The 20,056-nt window shown below is 44.4% G+C and overlaps 1 protein-coding gene across 1 annotated transcript in view; it reads left to right on the top strand.

Moving 5' to 3' along the window:
* LOC132396531 (hepatocyte growth factor activator) overlaps positions 1–20,056 on the top strand; it is a 63,371-nt gene that overhangs the window by 25,351 nt on the left and 17,964 nt on the right. The window contains exons 6-12 of the mRNA XM_059974131.1: positions 746–877; positions 1,879–1,989; positions 5,967–6,141; positions 8,133–8,227; positions 10,592–10,705; positions 13,182–13,313; positions 18,477–18,587. Of these exons, the coding sequence (XP_059830114.1) occupies positions 746–877; positions 1,879–1,989; positions 5,967–6,141; positions 8,133–8,227; positions 10,592–10,705; positions 13,182–13,313; positions 18,477–18,587 (870 nt within the window). The remainder of the gene's footprint in view (positions 1–745; positions 878–1,878; positions 1,990–5,966; positions 6,142–8,132; positions 8,228–10,591; positions 10,706–13,181; positions 13,314–18,476; positions 18,588–20,056) is intronic.

Below are 20,056 nucleotides of genomic sequence, written 5' to 3'. Positions count from 1 at the left end.
TGAACCTGGTCAGACATGCCTTTAGGCTTTTGTAATGGGAGAGGAGAGAAGAGTGGATGTCAGGTTGGGTGGAGTCTTTGATTGAATGGAGGCAGTGTAGACAGAGTCGATGTAGGGGAGGCTGAAGTGCTGGGCTGCGTCCACAGATTTCTGCAGTTGCTTGTGGTCACATGTCGAGCAGGCAACATGGTAGTGTAGCGGTTAGCACACCGCTATTACAGCACCAGTGACCTGGGTTCATTTCAGCCGCTGTCTGTAGTGAGTTTGAATGTTCACCGCATGACCACGTGGCTTTCCTTCAGGTGCTCCAGTTTCCTTCCACACTCCAAAGATGTACGGGCTCGTTTGTAAATTGGTCATATGGATTTAATTGGGTGGCGTGTGCTCACTGGGGTGGAAGGTCCTGTTACCGTGCCGATTCACTAAATAAAAATGTAAATTTAAGAAAGGGCATGGGTATTAGAAAAATGGGGGGTTATAGGAGAGGAAAAGATTAGATTGATCTTAGAGTAGGTTAAGAGGTTGACACAATGTCATGAGCTGAAGGCCCCAGACTGTTCTATGTTCTAATATGAATCCAAAGTGAAATGCATTAATGTTGAGGGGATTGTTGGAAAGAGAAAGAGAATGGGACTAAGAAGCTTGCTCTTTGGGAGAGCCATCATGAACTGAAGGGGCAGAATGGCATTTTGGTCTGTATTATTTTAAGATTTTATGAAGAATAACCATTCTCCTTTCTCTTTAGAGAAGTGCTTCGAAAGACAGCATCTGAGGTACTACAACTTTGGAGAGACATGGACCCGAATTCTTCACGGTGACATTGAAGGATGTTCCTGTACTGAAGATGGGATTCATTCACAGTGGTTAAACTCAACAGGTTTCTGGAAAGAAGTTTATACCACGTGGAGTACAGTATACAATTTCCACTGGGAAAGATAAATGGGAAGAGGACACAACAAGTCCAGGGTTTTGTATTCCCTATAAAAGCAGTAGATATGCTTGAAGGTTACAAATTGAGAGGTGAACAGTATTTAACTCAGTGTTTATATGAAAAGGTTGGTGGATAATCTGTTTTACCAACTGAAGGATAAATGTTGGTCAAGATGGGGCTTAAATGAGTGACAATGAAAGATGGGATAAAGAAATAGACAGAATACTAAGCTGGAGGAGGAGATTGGTTGGATGAAGTTGAATCCTGGTTAGGGAAAGAGGCCTGGGGACTAGATTGGTTGGTGAGTGAGTCTTTGTTAGTGAAGACACCTATGGGAGGTGATTGTTTGGAAGAAATGGAGAGATATAGTAGATATAGAATGTTTCCATTAGATCTGAGGGCACAGCCTCTGAATAAAGGAATGTCCCTTTAGAACAGAGATGTGGAGGAATTTCTTCAGATGGAGGGTGGTGAATCTGTGGAATTCATTTTCATAGAGAGCAGTGGAGGCCAAGCTGTTGGGTGTTTTTAAGGTAGAGATTGGTAAGTTTTTGGATGGTTAGTGGGTTAACAGTTATGGAGAGAATGAGGTTGAGAAAAATACTAACCATTTGATTGGTGATTCAGGCTCAATGGGCCAAGTGGCCTGATTCTGCTCCTGAATCCTAATCTTGCTTTTCCTGAACCTGGTAGTGTGAAACCTCAGGCTTCAGTATCTGCTGTCCAGTGGGAGCTATGAGAAGGTGACAGGTGGGGATGGTGCCTTCTTGAGGCAGCATCTCCTGCAAACACAATCGGCGATGGGGAGGGATGTGCCCGTGATGTGTTGGACATTTGGGGAAAGTGGATGGAGAGCAGGATTGAATCACCAGCTGACCGACACCCCTTAAGATTCTCATCCATTTGTTGCAGGATTGTAGCAAGTGACTCTTTCTTCTGATTCACAGACTGTGAGATCAACCTGTGCCTCAACAATGGAATGTGCCGGAAGATTCAGGCCACTGGGGAGAGTGTGTGCTTCTGCAGCGAGGGACATGCGGGGAAGAACTGCGAAATAGGTAAATTCACATTGCAGCCACAAGTTCAGATTGTGTATCAGCGTGCATATTGCATCGGCTTTCAACCTCCCTTGTCTTCCTCCACTGTCTGAAAGAGTTTGTATGTTCTCGCTGTGACCGTGTGGGCTTCCTCCCACATCCCAAAAGGAATATGGGTTTGTGAGTTGTGGGAATGCTTTGACAGAAGCATGGTAACACTTGTAGGCTGCCTCACAACATCCTCAACACAAATGACACATTTCACTGTATATTTTGATGTACAAGTGACCAATAAAGCTAACTTTAAAAAGAAATCTTTAACTCTTTGGTCCTGCTGGAGCTGACTTGACCTGAGCGTTCTGAGTGAGCCACTGCACTCTTCCCCGGCTAGGAACAAGTACACTTTCACAGAGAGACCAGCTCTTAAGTTGGACAGCATTGATCGAAGACTGTTCTAGAGGGGATGGCTGGGGAAAACTGGGCATGGATAAGGTAACTGGTGGGTGAGAGCTGAGTAGTTGGTGAATGGAAGTGGAATTAAAATGTCTGGCCACTGGGAGATCCCACCTTTTCTGGCGGATGGAGTGTAGATGCTCGGCGAAGCAGACTGCCCTACCATTGAGGGGTCTAAACAGTCCTTCCAAGTGAGACGATACTTCACCTGCGAGTCTTTTGGGGCCATTTACTGTATCTGGTGATCCCAGTGTGGCCTCCTGTATATCGGTGAGACCCGATGTAGATTGGGAGATCACTTCGCCGAGCTCCTACCCTCCCTCCACCAGAAAAACCGCGATCTCCCAGAGGCCATCCATGTTAATTTCACTTCCCTTTCCTATTCTGACATGTCAGACCATGGCCTCCTTTATTGCCACAATGAGTACACACTTGGGTTGGAGGAGCAACACCTTATATTCATCTGGGTAGCCCCCAACCTGATAGCATGAGCATAGATTTCTCAAACTTCCAGTAATGGCCTATCCCCCTTCAGCATTTCCCATCCCTATTTCCCTCTTTCATCTCATCTTACCAGTCCATCAAACCTCTCTTGTGCTTTTCCCCTTCCCCTTCTTCTCTGGCCTTGTGTCCTCTCCCAGCAGCTTCCCCTTTCTCCAGCCCTTTATCTCTTTCACCAATCAACTTCCCAGCTATTTTCTTCACCCCTCCCCTGCCCCCAGCTCAGACCACAAGACCATAAGATGTAGGAGTAGAAGTAGGTCATTCGGCCCATCGAGTCTGCTCCGCCATTCAGTCATCCAATTCTTCCAGTCATCCCCACTCCCCTGCTTTCACCCTATCCCCTTTGATGCCCTGGCTAATCAAGAACCTATCTATCTCTGCCTTAAATACACCCAATGACTTGGTCTCCACAGTTGCTTGTGGCAACAAATTCCACAGATTTATCACCCCCTGACTAAAGTAATTTCTCTGCATCTCTGTTCTAAATGGACATCCATCAATCCTGAAGTTGTGCCCTCTTGTCCTGGACTCCCCTACCATGGGAAATAACTTTGCCATATCTAATCTGTTCAGGCCTTTTGACATTCGGAATATTGCTATGAGATCCCCCCTCATTCTCCTGAACTCCAGGGAATACAGCCCAAGAGCTGCCAGACATTCCTTATTCCTGGAATCATTCTTGTGAATCTTCTCCGAACCCTCTCCAGTGTCAGTATATCCTTTCTAAAATAAGGAGCCCGAAACTGCACACAATACTCCCAAGTGTGGTCTCACAAGTGCCTTATAGAGCTTCAACATCACATCCCTGCTCTTATATTCTATACCTGTAGAAATGAACGCCAACATTGCATTCATTTTCTTCATAACCAACTCAACCTGGAGGTTAACCTTTAGGATATCCTGCACAAGGACTCCCAAATCCCTTTGCACCTTTGCATTTCGAACTCTCTCCCCATCTAAATAATAGTCTGCCCATTTATTTCTTCCACCAAGGTGCATGACCGTGCACTTTCCAACATTGTATTTCATTTGCCAGTTCTTTGCCCATTCCCCAAACTAAGTCTCTCTGTTTCCTCAACACTACCCACTCCTCCACCTATCTTTGTATCATCAGCAAATTTAGCCACAAACCCATTAAATGTCCAAATCATTGCCATACATCATAAAAAGCAGCAGTCCCAACACCACCGTGGAACTCCACTGGTAGTCAGCCAGAATAGGGTCCCTTTTTTGCCACTTACTGTTTTCTGCCAATCAGCCAATGCTCTACCCATGCTAGTGACTTCCCTGTAATTCCATGGGCTTCACCTATCACCTTGTACTTCTTCCTCCCCGCCCCTTTATTGTGACTTCTCATCTTTTTTCTCTAGCCCTGATTAAACGTTGACTGTTTACTCTTTTCCTGGCCTGCTGAGTTCCTCCAGCATGTTGTGTGAGAACACTAGAGATAGATGAGAGAGAGTTGGGGGAGGACAGAGTTAGAGAGAGATTATGAGAGGTAGAGGCGGAGGGGGAGGAGAGAGGGGAGGAGAGGCAGAAAGAAGAGATGGATAGAGAGAGGGATAGAGGGGAAGAGAGCAGAAAGAGGTAGATAGAAGGGAAGAAAGGTGGAGAGAGATAGGGAGAAAGAGAGGTGTAGAGAGACAGACAGACAGATGGAGAGGAAGATGGATAGAGAGAGGGTTAGAAAGAGAAGTACAGAGAAAGAAGGAGGAGGGAGAGAAAAAGGGAGGGGGAGAGAAGGAGAGAGGTAGGGGGTAGAAAGAGAGGGAGAAAGCGGGAGAGAGCAGAAGAGAGATCAATAGGAAGAGAGGTAGAGAGAGAAGAGAAAGGAATACAAGACCTGAGGGGACTTGAAACTGGAAATGTCAGTGTTTTTATTATTGGGTTCCGGAGTAAACAGACCAATTATGAACAGTTGTTCTTGCTGTTGAGAATTCTATTCCCCCCTCCCCTCCACCATTATGTTCCTCCAGGAAAATGTTCTCAGATTCCAGCATCTGCAGTCTCATGTGTTGCTCTCTTTCGTGATCTCTTGCCCTGAATAAATATATTCTCTCTCTTGCTTTCTTCCCCTGGATGCTCTCCTTTTCTCTCCATGTTCTTCACCCATTTTCTTTTTCTATTCATTCTATTATATACTAAATCTATACAAATAATAAAATACATATTTCCATTGCGTGTCTGACCCTCATGCACACCTCTTTCTCTCGTTCCTGTCAGCTTCATTTTATCTATTTATTTAGAGATACGGTGTGGAACACACACTTTCTGCCCAATGAGCTGCACCGCCCAGTAACCCATCGATCTAACCCCAGCCTGACCGTAGGACAATTTATGATGACCAGTTAACCTACTAACTGGTTTATCTTTGGATTGTGGAAGGAAACCAGAGCACCCAGAGGAAACCCACACAGTCATGGGAAGGATGTGTACAAACTTTCTGACAGATGATGCTGAAATTGAACTCTGACCTCTGATACCCAGAGCTGTAATATTGTTGCATTAACTAGCAATGCTTTTGTAAATTGGTGGTTGATCATGTACCATAGCAGATCCCTCTCTCCGCTTTCTCCCTGCCCCTCTCTCCCTCCCTCCTTCCCTCTCTCTCTCCCTCCCTCCTTCTCCCCTTCCCCCTCCTCTTCTGCCCCTCCCTCCTCCCCTTCACTCCTTCCCCTCCTCTCCCCCTCCCCTCCAACCCCCCTCTCTCTCTCTCCCATCCCTCTCTCTCCTCTCCCTCTCTCTCCCATCCCCCTCTCTCCCATCCCCCTCTCTCCCCTCCCTCTCTCTCCCCTCCCTCTCTCTCCCCCTTCCTCCCTCTCTCCCCCTTCCTCCCTCCCTCTCTTCCTCCCTCCCTCTCTTCCCCTCCCTCCCTCTTCCTCTTCCCCTCCCTCCCTCTCTCTCCCCTTCTCTCTCCCTCTTTCCCCCTCTTCCTGATAGATCCACACACACCGATAGTCCCATAGGGTCAGCCATTTTGGGAAATAGGCCACCAGAATTAACTCTTTGTTACCCACCATTTGCCATGTTTTGATGTCCAGATACCGCCTCCCACTGCTACAAGAAGAAAGGGACCCTCTACCGAGGGAAGGCCAGGTGGACTGCCTCAGGAACTGACTGCCTACCTTGGACGTCCAGCTTCATAAGCATGGAGTTAGACATGGGAAGCTTGAAAGATCCTCACATATTGGGTGTGGGTGACCACCCTTACTGCAGGTGTGAAAAATGAACTTCAGAAGAGCAATGTAGCCATGAGCATGAGGCTCAGCTGGCAGGGGTAGGGCAGTTCCTTAGTCTGGCCCTTCCTTTCCCAATGGGGCCAGACAGTGTGGTTCTTTGGTACATCATGTAAATCCACTTCATAGAGATGTGGCCTTTCGGCCCACTTCATCTGCACTGTCCATGATACCAAGCTACATTGATCCCATTTAAAGATTTAAAAGATTTGTTTTATTTGTCACGTGTACATTGAAACATTCAGAGAATCGTCTTGTTTATGGTTAGCATGACGCTCTTACAGCTCGGGGCATTCCGGGGTTTGGAGTTCGAATCTGGTGCCATCTGTAAGGAGATTCTGCATTCTCCCCATGACCACGGGAGTTTCCTCCCACAGTCCAAAGACATACCAGTCAGTAGGTTAATTGGTCTCTGTAAATTGTCCTGGGATTAGGCTGGGGTTAAATCGGTGGGTTGCTGGGCAGTGCGGCTCATTGGGCCTATTCCATGCTGTATCTTTAACTAACTAGTTAACTAACCAACTAACTAACTAACTAGGTGGATAGATAGAAACATAGAAAACCTACAGCACTATACAGGCCTTTTTGCCTATAAAGCTGTGCCGAACATATCCTTACCTGAGAAATTACCTAGAAGGATAAAAACAAATAAAGTTTATGCTGGTCAGCCCAAAAGTGTCGCCAAGTTTCTGCTGCCAATATAGCATGCACACAACTCACTAACCCTAACCTGTGTGACGTTGGACTGTGGGAGGAAACCAGATCACCCAGAGGAAACCCACATGGTCACAGGGAGGACGTACAAACTCATTGCAGACAGTAGCAGGAATTGAACCCTAGTCCTATAGCTGACTGCTTTAGAGCGTTGTGCTAACCTGTTATGTTATTGTGCCCCTTATTTATGTGCATTATACCTTTCCAGTGGGAAAGTTTTTTAAGTGTTGTAATAATGCTCATTTCTATTGTCTCCTTTGGTAGCTTCTTCCATATTCCCACCACAATATGAAGGCGCTAGCCTACAGCCGAGGAAGAAAATGGCTAGCAAGAAGCACAGACATTGTCCCTATCAACTGGGATGAAATGCCTCTGTGCAGTTTAAGCGATATACACAAAGAAGTCAACATGCCAGGCAGCATGTACTGGGCGGGGTGGTGTTGGGGAATAGAACAGCCCCTCCATAGATGCTGCCTGACCTACGCTCTATGTAGTGTTGCTCAACATTTTCAGTATCTGCAGAATCTCTTGTGTCTATGACTTGTGCAGTTTAAGCTGTTTATAACCTCAAGAAACCACGTTGCTTGTCTTTTGCAACTTATTGCAAAGTTAGTATCAACAGTCTTGTCAATCTTGTACACAACCCAACTGCAGTTTCTGAAGTTTGTCATGTACATTTGGTAGAGTTCAGAATCAGAATCAGAGTTATTATCACTGATAAATATGTTGTTTTGTAGGAGCAGTTCAGTGCAATACATAAAATATACTATAAGTTATAATAAGCAATATATATTTTAAAAATGATAAACCAAATACTGTAGTGCATAAAAAGAGCAAAAAGAGTGAGATAATGTTCTTGGGTTCATTGCTCTTTAAGGAATCTGATGGTGAAGGTTAAAAATCTGTTCCTAAAACTCCTATACCTCTTCTCTAATGGTAGTAATGAGAAGAGGGCATGTCCTGGGTGTTAGGGGCCTTAATAAGGCATTGCTGTCTGAAGATGGCCTTAATGGTGAGGAGGCTTGTGCCCATAATGGAGTGGGTGGGTAGGGATCCTTAATGATGGATACCTCTTTCCTGAGGTATCACTTTTTGAAGATGTCCTCACGTGCCCATGATGGAGCTGGCTGAGTTTTGCATGCTATTGAGATGCAAATTTAATGGTAGCTGATAAATCTGATTTATTAGCTGGTTAAAGCTCAGGGGAAGCAACAAGCAGAGATGAGTTTTGTCCCATGAACTGTGTGTTTCTTCCAGAAACTTCGACAATGATGAAGCGCCGTGGTGCTACACACTGATGAATGACACTGTCTCCTGGGATTATTGCGCAATACCGCGCTGTCCGGTGCAAGGTGTGTTGTCTAAAGTAGTCCTTTCATGGTTTTGACCTTGGGGGTGTACAGCTGTGAAGCAGATGGAGCTGTCATCTCACAGCACAAGACCCAGGTTCGGTGCTGAGCTGCCTCTGTGGAGTTTGCACCTTCTTCCCCTGGGTGCTCCAGTTTCCACCCTCGCACCAAAGATGTGAGGGAGATGGATGGTGGGTCAATTGGGCTCAGTAAAATGCGGGTGAGTGGTAGAATCTGGGTGGAGTAGATGCAGGTACAGGAAGAAGAATAACTGGGATTAATATAGGGCCAAAACATCGAACGTAGAGCAGCATAGCAGTTAGTGCGATGCTATTACAGCTCGGAGTGTTGGAGTTCAGATTTCAATGCTGGCATCCTCCGTAAGGAGTCTGTATGTCCTCCCTGTGGAATATGTAGGTTTCCTCCCACAGTCCAAAGATATAACAGTTAGAAGGTTAATTGGTCATTGTAGGTTGTCCGGTGCTTAGGTTAGGGTTAAATCAATGAGTTATTGGGTGTTACGGCTCGATGTCCAGTGCAAGGTGCACTACAAAAAATAAAGAGAACAGCACAGTACGGACCTATGATGTTGTGCCAACCTTACAACCTGCTCCACAGTCAATCTAACAACTCCCCTTCATTTTTCTTACATTTAAGAGTCTCTGTGTTTACCGCCACCCCTGACAGTTAACACTCTTTGTGTAAAAAACCTTCCTCAGATATCTCCCCTGATCAATCCTCCATTCTCCTTAAACTGATATCCTCTGATATTAGCCAATTCCACCCCAGGAATGTCTTTGGCTATCCACACTATCTGTGCCTATCTCTGCCTCTCATCATCTTATACACATCTATCAAGTTGTCTCTCATCCTTGATCGCTCCAAAGAGAAAAGCCCTAGCTTGCTCAACCTATCCTCAACATTTAATCTTTTTTCCTAAGACTTTTGCACGGAACTGTGTTCGTCAACGTGGAACAGAGAGTGAGTTTGTAAATATAGCAGAACAAAGGATGTTGGGAATGGTAAGGGTGGAGTGTCACAGGAGAGGTGTGGAACAGGTGGCAGAGAAGGTTTAGATCAATAAATAAACAAACAAACAAACAAATAAATAAATAAATGATCAATAAATAAATCTGAATCTTGTATTTTGAATTTCAGTGTTGCAGAATCTCTTTATTTAGTGCCATACCTTCTTAATAGAGACAAGGAAATGTTTTAAATGTTACTATGAAAACTTTTGTGCTAACCCAAAAGTTTTCTCTGTCATCCATGTGCCTACCTAAGAGCCTCTTAAATGTCCCTAATGCAGGGGCTGCCAATGTTTTTTGTGCCATGGACCTTGACCATTAAGTGAAGGGATTGTGGACCCCAGGGTGGGAAGCCTTGCATTGTATCTGCCTCTACCACCACCCTTGGCCGTGTGTTCCTGGCACCCACCACTCTCCGGACTGTACACAATGCAAAGCAGTGTCCTACAATACTGTACAAACGAGTAGGACACATATATAGCTGGGGTGCTTAAGACGTTTGCACAGTACTGTATTGTCAATGTGGAGGTGGAGGGCTAGATTGTAAACCTGGTGGGAGCAAATGAAGTTGGGAATGGCAAAAGTGGAGTGCTGTGGGAGGGGTCTGCGACAGGTGACAAGGAAGGAATGCCAGGGAGGGTTGGGGGAGGTGGCACGGTGCAGACACACCCAGCTCTGAGACACCAGGCGAGGCCATCTGATTTCTAACAATTGGTTTATTCATCATTATAGAATGTCTCTCTGGTGCTTTCCACTGCCTTCCCTCTCCTTTCCTCTTTTCCCATCCATAATTCCCCTCTCCCTGTCTCCTTCCCACTCTCAGTCCGCAGTAGAGATCCATATTGGAATCAGGCTTATCATCACTCATAGTGTCATGAAATTTGTTTTTTTGTGGTAGCAGTACAGTCCAATACATAAAATTACTACAATACTGTGCAAAAGTCATAGGTGCCTTAGCTATATATGTGTGCCTAGGACTTTTGCCCAGTACTGTACATAGAACATAGAGCCATATAGAACAGAAACAGGCCCTTTGGTCCATGACGCTGTGACAAACTATTTAAACTAGTAATCAACACACATAAAATGCTGGAGGGACTCACCAAGCCAGGCAACATCTATGGAGGGGATTAAATAGTTGACGTTTTAGACCGAGACCATTCTTCAGTCCTGTTCTATAGTTTACGGTTGTCCTGATGTAGGGTCTCAGCCTAAAACATCAACTATACCTGTAAACGAGTCCAAGGGAGAATTAACACGTGAGCTGCAGATCCTCCTGAAAGATTACTGTGGATCAGTGCATCAGTCACATTCAAACTCTTTGTTTTGTTCTTTACAGATCCCTGCCGTTCAAATCCCTGTCAAAACGGAGGGACCTGCATCAGAGATGCTCTGCAGAAATCTTACTACTGCCAGTGCAGTGATCAGTACTCAGGAGTCTACTGCCAGACAGGTGAGAAAGTTGCAAAGCAATCCGCTCAGGTCTGAGGCTGAGGCGCAATATTACTGGAACTCAGCAAGTCCAAAGAGGTTAAGATGTGGTGTGGGAGAGAGCTGAGACCTCTGTGGGCGCTCTGGGTTGGGGATTGGCCCCTCCCGTCGGTGCTGCTCTCCAGTGTTCGCTCGACAACCTGGATTGCGTTCATCTGCAGCTGCGTTAGTGCCTGATGAGGAACTGCGGCGTGCATGGGACAATGTCCCATGTACCATCAATCTACAGGCCACGTCACTCAGAGACTTGGGTTATATTACTTCTTTGTGATAGTATGTTTTTTCTGCTGTCATGTGCTGTGTAACTGTTTTGCACCTTCAGCCCAAGAATAACAGTTAAGCTTGAACTTGAACTAGAATTAGAAGCTAGCAGGATGGAGTCAAAGATTCAAAGTATGAACGCAGTATACATCCCTCAGAATTGTCTTCCCACAGACAGCGATGAAACAAAGGAAACCATGGAACCTGTTCAAAGAAAAGCACCAACCCCTCTTCAAGCGAAAAAAAACCCAAATTGTGCAACTGACAAAAAGTGAGCTAGAAACACGGAATATAAAGCACAAAATTAAAGGAGTCAAGGCATTTTTAGTCCAGTTTAATTTAACATTGTGTTGTTTGTTATATGGATAGAAAAAAATCCATTAGAGCTTAGAACCGGAGACAGGGGTCTGCAACCTGCAGTGCTGAGGAGGGAAGTTAAGAGAACGGTGGAAATCTGGAACCTTACTCGACACCAGCAGTTGCTGTAGAATCCGTTGGAACAGCAGATAGTGTATCACTATTACAGCACCAGCAACCTGGGTTCAATTCCCACCGCTGTCCGTAAGGGGTCTCCCTGTGACCGTGTGGGTTTCTTCTGGATGCTCTAGATTCCAAAGTTACAAGCAAGAGAAAATCCAACCCTGCCAAAGGGTCTCGGCCCGAAACGCTGTCTGTGCTCTTTTCCAGAGATGCTGCCTGGCCTGCTGGGGTCCTACAGCATTTTGTGTGTGTTGCTCGGATTTTCAGCATCTGCAGAATTTTCTGTTTGTGAAACTACCTCACTTCTTTTTTATGCACTATTTATTGAATTGCAATATATAATAATTTTCAAGCCTTTGCACTGCATTGTTAGTGCAGAACAACAAATTTCATGTCATGTAATAAATGGAATAACCTCAGGGGTTCAAGAAGATAGTTTACCACCACCTTCTCAAAGGCAACGGAATGAGCATTCACACTGGCTATGACAGAGATGTTCTCATCTCCTAAACTAATAAAACATGCAGTTTATTATAACTGGATGACACTATTTTACAAGCTGCATTTTGTAAAGAGCAAGAACACCCTGTTTAAAACAAGAAAACAAGAGAAAATTAAGCAAAAATTAAACTCGAGATTCTTCAGATGCTGGAATTTTCTGCTGATTCTGACATCAGAATCAGGTTTATTATCACCGGCATGAAACATGAAATTTGTTAACTTAGCAGCAGTAGTTCAATGCGATACATAATCTAGCAGAGAAAAAAATTATAAAATAAAAATAATAATAAATAAACAAGTAAATCAATCACGTATAGTGTCCAAAGATTCAATGTCCATTTAGGAATCAGATGGCAGAGAGGAAGAAGCTGTTCCTGAATTGCTGAGTGTGTGCCTTCAGGCGTCTGTACCTCCTACCTGATGGTAACAATGAGAACAAGGCATGTCCTGGGTGCTGTAAGCCCTTAATAATGGATGCTTCCTTTCTGAGACTGATGCACCATCAATAACTCACACTGAGACGTAGGCGAGATATCGGCTTTTATTGACTGGAAGAAGGAACCAGGAGTGAGTGTCTATCATACAAGGTCTTGGAGACTGAGGCTGAGCGTCAGGCCGCAGATCTCCTTTATACAGGGGCCTGTGGGAGGAGCCACAGGAGCAGTCAGCAGGGGCGTGTCCCGACAGGCACATAGTTCACCACAGAGACACTGCTCCCTAAAGGTGTCCTGGGTAAAAATATGTCCTAGGTTAGTACCCAAGATGGAGCTGACTAGATTTACAACCCTCTGCAGCTTTTATCAGCCCTGTGCAGTAGCCCGAAGATGTGTGGGATTGGTAGGTTATTGATCAGTGTAAATTGTCCCATGTGTGTTGGTGAGTTTGGTGGTTGTGGGGAGGGAGGTGTGCTTTGATAAGAATCTAGGAATGTATAAGACCATAAGACAGAGGAGCAGAATTAAACCGTTCGGCCATTCATCTGCTTTACCGTTCCATCGTGGCTGATTTACTATCCCTCTCAACCCCATTCTACTGTCTTTAACCCATCACCTTTCTTGCCCCTTACTAATCAAGAACCTGTCAACCTCTGTAGGATTATCACGTCAATGGGTGTTTTATTAGTCATCGCGGACTTGCTAGGCTTTTCCCATGCTGTATGCCTCGAAGACACTCAGTTATTTCCCTTTGTGTTTCAGAGACATGCTTGGAGAAGACCCACCATAGATACTTCCGCATCAGAGAGAGATGGAACCGGTTTCTTGACGGCAAAGTGGAAAGTTGTGTGTGTGCCGAGAATGGATCAGAATGCCAAAGTGTCGCAAGCAAAGGTGTTAGTCAGCAAACTAAAAACTTCTGTGACTCTTTGAAATATGGGCCAGTCACTTATGTTCTTCTGACAACCTTTGTCATAACCAGCTTCTTCACTGGCTAGAGCTCTTCTTGCAAATGAGTTGAGTAAGACCCTAACTGGATCTCCCCTTAACTTACCTACACCTATGCTCTGTCTGCCAGAGAAAGCAGGATCTCCCAGTGGCCACACATTTTAATTCCACATCCCATTCCCATTCTGATATGTCTATCCATGGCTTCCTCTATTGTCAAAATGAATCCAAACTCAGTTTGGAGGAACAACACCTTATATACCGGCTGGGTAGCCTCCAACCTGATGGCATGAACATTGACTTCTCTAACTTCTATTAATGCCCCTCCTCCCCTTCTTACCCCATCCCTGATATATTTAGTTTTATTTGTTTTTGTTCTCTCTCTGTCCATCACTCTACCTATTCTCCATCTCCCTCTGGTGCTCCCCTCCCCCTTTCTCCTGAGGCTTCCTGTCCCATGATCCTTTCCCTTCTCTAGCTTTGTATCCCTTTTGCCAATCACCTTCCCAGCTCTCAGCTTCACCCCACCCCCTCCGGTCTTCTCCTATCATTTTGCATTTTCCCCTCCCCCTCCTACTTTCAAATCTCTTACTATCTTTCCTTTCAGTTAGTCCTGACGAAGGGTCTCGGCCCGAAACGTCGACAGCGCTTCTCCCTATAGATGCTGCCCGGCCTGCTGTGTTCCATCAGCATTTTGTGTGTGTTGCTTGAATTTCCAGCATCTGCAGATTTCCTCGTGTGTGGATCTCTCCTTAACTTTTTTTGAGTAGATTGGGGAGAGATCGACTGGAGCCAATCCAAATTTGGAAAGGTTTTGACAAGTGCAGAATAAATGAGAATCTTAATTCTACTGACAGAAAAGCAAGTGGACCAAGATTTTAGATGGTTGGGGAGAGATGAGAAAAATTCTTTGCATCCAGACAAAGGGTCTCGGGCCAAAACATTGACTGCTTATTTTCCATAGATCCTGCCTAATTTGCTAAGTTCCTCCATTTGCGTGTGTTTGTGTTACTCTGGATTTCCAGCATTGCAGAATCCCTTGTGTTTCTTCTTTGTGGGTGTTTGCTGCAGGTATTCTTGGCCACTTCCTCTATTTCCAATAGGATCCTCTTATCCCTTTACAAAATGCTGTCTGTAAAATGGTGTCATCTGGGTATAATAAACAGCGTGTTTTATTAATTTCTGGGATGAGGACATTTCTATAATGCTGAGCATTTATGCCCATTCCTGGAGAAGGTGCTGTTGAACCATGTTTTTAATCTGTGGGGTTCTTCCGGTGAAGGTGCTCCGACAGTTGCTGGGCAGGGTGGTCCATGACCTGGACCAATCAATGATGAAGAATGAGTGATATGTGCAGTTTGGCAGGGGAAGCTGCAGGTGGTGGTGTTTCCATGCACCCAAAGTCCTTGTCCTGGCAATAGGCGGCATAGAATTGTGAGGTCCTGTAGTACTCACCCGGGAGAGGTGGAGCTGGGAGACTATGGCAAGTCGATGATAGATGGTCATCAATACCCCCATGATCCAGGCCATGCTCTCTTTTCTCTGCTGCTGTCAGGAAGGTAGTACAGGAACCTTGGGTTCCACACCACCAGGTTCAGGAACAGTCATTACCCTACAACCTTCAGACTCCTGAACCAGTGTGGACAACTTCACTCATCCCAACATTGAATTGATTCCACAACCTATAGACTCACTTTTAAGGACTCTACATCTCATCCTCAGTGTTATTTAGTTATTTTGTTATTGTTTGTATTTGCACAATTTGTCTTCTTTTGCACATTGGTTGGTTGTCTGTTTTTGTGTGTAGATTTTCACAGATTCTATTATGTTTCCTTGTACCTACTGTGAATGCCCATAAGACAATGAATCTCAGGGTAGTTTACGAAGACAAATATGCATACTTTGATAGTAAATTCATTTTGAACTTTGAGATGGAGCAGATGAAGGGAAATAAAATGATGAGACAGTTGGAGTGAAATGGGGAGAGGGAAGTATGAAGTTTGGAGAGAGCTCTAAAATGTTTCAAAGTAGATGTTTATTATTTAGAAAATTTATGGGTTATATTAATTGATGCAACTAATTACAGGGCATTTCAAAATTATATTAGTGTAGATTTCAAAATTATATTAACATTATATAAAAGAAAATACCAGCTGCTCGGCAATGAAGGCTATGTGCGTGGGAGCGTTTCAGTTATTGCGTGACCATGCATCCACACAGGGAGCAGAATCCATATTCCTTCCATCCATGTACTAAACTATATTCTGTATCTGCAGTCTCTTGTTTTAAGTTCAAATTTAAGTTTAATTGTCATTCACCACACATGAATACCCATAAATACATCCAAATGAATCAGTGTTCCTCTGGGACCAAGGTACAAAACACAGTACCAACAGTCATATACAGCAGAAAGCACATATAGCACATATAATTATGATAGCAGAAAACATACAGTAATAATTATAAACTTTAGAATCAAAATACCACAAATTATATTATGACCAAACAGTTATTACAGACAGGACAATCCATAATAACCATCCGGATATAATATTACAGGATAAACATAGAACATAGAATAGTACAGCACATTACAGGCCCTTCGGCCCACAATGTTGTGCCAACCCTCAAACCCTGCCTCCTATATAACCCCTACCATAAATTCCTCCATATACCTGTCTAGTAGTCTCTTAAACTTCACTAGTGTATCTGCCTCCACCACTGACTCAGGCAGTGCATTCCATGCACCAACCACTCTCTGAGTGAAAAACCTTCCTCTAATATCCCCCTTGAACTTCCCTCCCCTTACCTTAAAACCGTGTCCTCTTGTACTGAGCAGTGGTGCCCTGGGGAAGAGGTGCCTGCTGTCCACTCTGTCTATTCCTCTTAATATCTTGTACACCTCTATCATGTTTCCACTCATCCTCCTTCTCTCCAAAAAGTAAAGCCCTAGATCCCTTAATCTCTGATCATTATCCATACTCTCTAAACCAGGCAGCATCCTGGTAAATCTCCCCTGTACCTTTTCCAATGCTTCCACATCCTTCCTATAGTGAGGCGACCAGAACTGGACATAGTACTCCAAGTGTGGCCCAACTAGAGTTTTATAGAGCTGCATCATTACATCGCATCTCTTAAACTCTATACCTCGACTTATGAAAGCTAACACCCCATAAGCTTTCTTAACTACCCTATCTACCTGTGAGGCAACTTTCAGGAATCTGGGGACAAGTACTCCCAGATCCCTCTGCTCCTCCACACTACCAAGTATCCTGCCATTTACTTTGTACTCTGCCTTGGAGTTTGTCCTTCCAAAGTGTACCACCTCACACTTCTCCGGGTTGAACTCCATCTGCCACTTCTCAGCCCACTTCTGCATTCTATCAATGTCTCTCTGCAACCTTCAACAATCCTCTACACTACCTACAATACTACCAACCTTTGTGTCGTCTGCAAACTTGCCAACCCACCCTTCTAATTCACATCCAGGTCGTTAATAAAAATCACGAAAAGTAGAGGTCCCAGAACAAATACTTGTGGGACACCACTAGTCACAACCCTCCAATCTGAATGTACTCCCTCCACCACAACCCTCTGCCTTCTGCAAGCAAGCCAATTCTGAATCCACCTGGCCAAACTTCCCTGGATCTCGTGCCTTCTGACCTTCTGATTAAGCCTACTGTGTGGAACCTTGTCAAATGCCTTACTAAAATCCATGTAAATCACATCCACTGCACTACCCTCATCTATATGCCTGGTCACCTCCTCAAAGAACTCTGTCAGGCTTGTTAGGCATGATCTGCCCTTCACAAGGCCATGCTGACTGTCCCTAATCAGACCATGATTCTCTAAATGCCCATAGATCCTATCTCTAAGAATCTTTTCCAACAGCTTTCCCACCACAGACGCAAGGCTCACTGGTCTATAATTACCTGGACCTTTTTTGAACAAGGGGACAACATTTGCCTCCCTCCAATCCTCCGGTACCATTCCTGTGGACAACGAGGACATAAAGATCCTAGCCAGAGATTCAGCAATCTCTTCCCTTACCTCGTGGAGCAGCCTGGGGAATATTCCGTCAGGCCCCAGGGACTTATCCATCCTAATGTATTTTAACAATTCCAACACCTCCTCTCTGTTAATATCAACATGCTCCAGAACATCAACCTCACTCATATTGTCCTCACGGTCATCAAGTTCCCTCTCAGTGGTGAATATCGAAGAGAAGTATTCATTGAGGACCTTGCTCACTTCCACAGCCTCCAGGCACATCTTCCCACTTTTATCTCTAAACGGTCCTACCTTCACTCCTGTCATCCTTTTGTTCTTCACGTAATTGAAGAATGTCTTGGGTTTTCCTTTACCCTATTCACCAAGGCCTTCTCATGCCCCCTTCTTGCTCTTCTCAGCCCCTTCTTAAGCTCCTTTCTTGCTACCCTATATTCCTCAATAGACCCATCTGATCCTTGCTTCCTAAACCTCATGCATGCTGTCTTCTTCCACCTGACTAGGTTTTCCATTTCACTTGTCACCCATGGTTCCTTCACCCTACCATTCTTTACAAGCAAGCAAAAACAAATTATTTAATAGATATAGTCATTTCAAACACACACAAAATCCAGAAATCAGTAAGTGAAAAACACCAGAACTATGCTGAATTAAAAGAGGAAATTGAAGGGCTTGGAGCATGAAATGCATATACATTGTCCCAATAGTAATATTTAAAGCTGGTGTCATCCCAAAGGCACTACCCAATGGCATTAAACAATTAGAGCTACACAGTCATGTCTATGTGAATCTTCAGAGAGCCACAATACTAAACACCACTGGAGTAGTCTGAAAGTTCCTAGCAATTCACGAATGAGTGTGTTTGGCTATGCTTGCGTCTCAGGTTTTAACAGCTTGAGCTGAGAAAAAATAATAAAAGTTAATAATAATAATCATCATCATCATCATCATCATCATCATCTAGCCCTGAGTCTCATATCCTGTAGATTAATGGTGCTATCCTGTAGACTGATGGTACATGGGATGTTGTTGGCAAGAACGAACCCACAGCAGTCTGATCACCATGGTGCCTCCTCTTACCCTTTATCTTCTTCCTTTCAGACTGTGAGGTCAATCCGTGTCTCCATGGTGGAGAATGTCGATCTATCCAAGGGACGGCAGAGGTCATCTGTGGCTGCTGCAGCGGCTTTGTGGGGAAGTACTGCGAGATAAGTACGTGGCTTGGCCACAGCCAGTTCTCTTGTCACAAAGTGCCCTTTGGTTTGTAGACAGTCAGAATACAGCATGTAAGACATAGGAGCAGAATCAGGCCATTAGGCCCATCGAGTCTGCTCTGCTATTCCATCATGGCTGATTTATTATCCCTCTCAACCCCATTCTCCTGCCTTCTCCAAGTAACCTTTGACATTCTTACTAATCAAGAATCTATCAACCTCCACTTTAAATGCACCCAGTGACTTGACCTCAACTGCAGTCTGTGACAATGAATTCCACGGGTTCACCATCCCCTAGCTAAAGAAATTGCTCCTTATCTCTGTTCTGAAGGGACATCTTACATTACTGACCAAAGCTGTTGAACTAAACTACCACTGCCCCTTTCTCACCGGTGATCTTGTTTTGGACTCTTCCCTCTAGTGGAGATATTTTCACCATGCCAACAATTGTTGATTTTAAAAGCTTATATTTTATCATGTCTTTGCTTTTCAAGGGAGGTGAGTTCAGCACTTTATAATCTTGTAAAGTTTCACACATCCCAGTGTCCTAAGTCAACAGCAGTTGTGCGCTAGAAATATAGTCAGACCTATCTGCGATGGAGAGTGTATCTCCTTTTTTTCCAGAAAAATGGAGGCACAAGTGGTTCTGCAGATGCTGGAAATGTGGGGCAATTCACACAAACTGCTGGAGGAAATCAGCTGCTCAGGCAGCATCTATGGAGGGAAATGGACAATCAATGCTTCGGGTCAAGACCCTTCATCAGGAGCAGTCCTGGCCTTTGTAACCAGCCCCGCTGAGGAGTTTCAGCCTGAAATGTCGGACTGCCCATCTCCCTCCAGAGGTGCTGAGTTCCTCTAGCGTTTTGTGTGCGCTGCTTCAGATCCCAGCATCTGCAGACTCTCTTTAATCTCCATTGGAAATCTGTGGCTCTGATTGTTGCTTCGTTGCTTGTTGTGTTCTCCATTGTACCGTGGAACATTATGAACATGCTGTGTTGGTGTTGGAATGTGTTGCAACACTTACGGGCTCCCCCAGCACATGAAGGATGAAGGATCGACTTTATTGGCTGTATATATTTACATGTATTAGGAACTTACTGTGCTGTGCTGGTCAACAACCAATGATGACATTCAAAAATGATAAAGGATAAAGAATTATATAAAAATATGGAATAAAATGTACATAAATACCAACACTATTATAAAATGTGTTTGAAGAGTTTTTAGTGCAGTGTAGTCACTGAAGGTATAGGTGGAAGGTGGGGGGGGGTGCTACTGACTGGAATTAGTCCCACAACCTTTGTGTTGGTTGTTAATGTAAATGATCCATTTCATTGTATGTTTCAATGTATACGTCAGAAATTAATCTGAATCTCTGCACATTGCAGAGTTGTTCTCCATATAGATTTTCAGAACAATTGGCTATATTTGTCACATGTACATCAAAACATACAGTCAAGTACTGGG

Source organism: Hypanus sabinus, chromosome 7 (genome assembly GCF_030144855.1).
Source record: "Hypanus sabinus isolate sHypSab1 chromosome 7, sHypSab1.hap1, whole genome shotgun sequence".
NCBI classification, from domain to species: domain Eukaryota; kingdom Metazoa; phylum Chordata; class Chondrichthyes; order Myliobatiformes; family Dasyatidae; genus Hypanus; species Hypanus sabinus.
The sequence above is the reverse complement of the archived record's forward strand: the minus strand, read 5'-3'. Positions and strand labels throughout refer to the sequence as shown.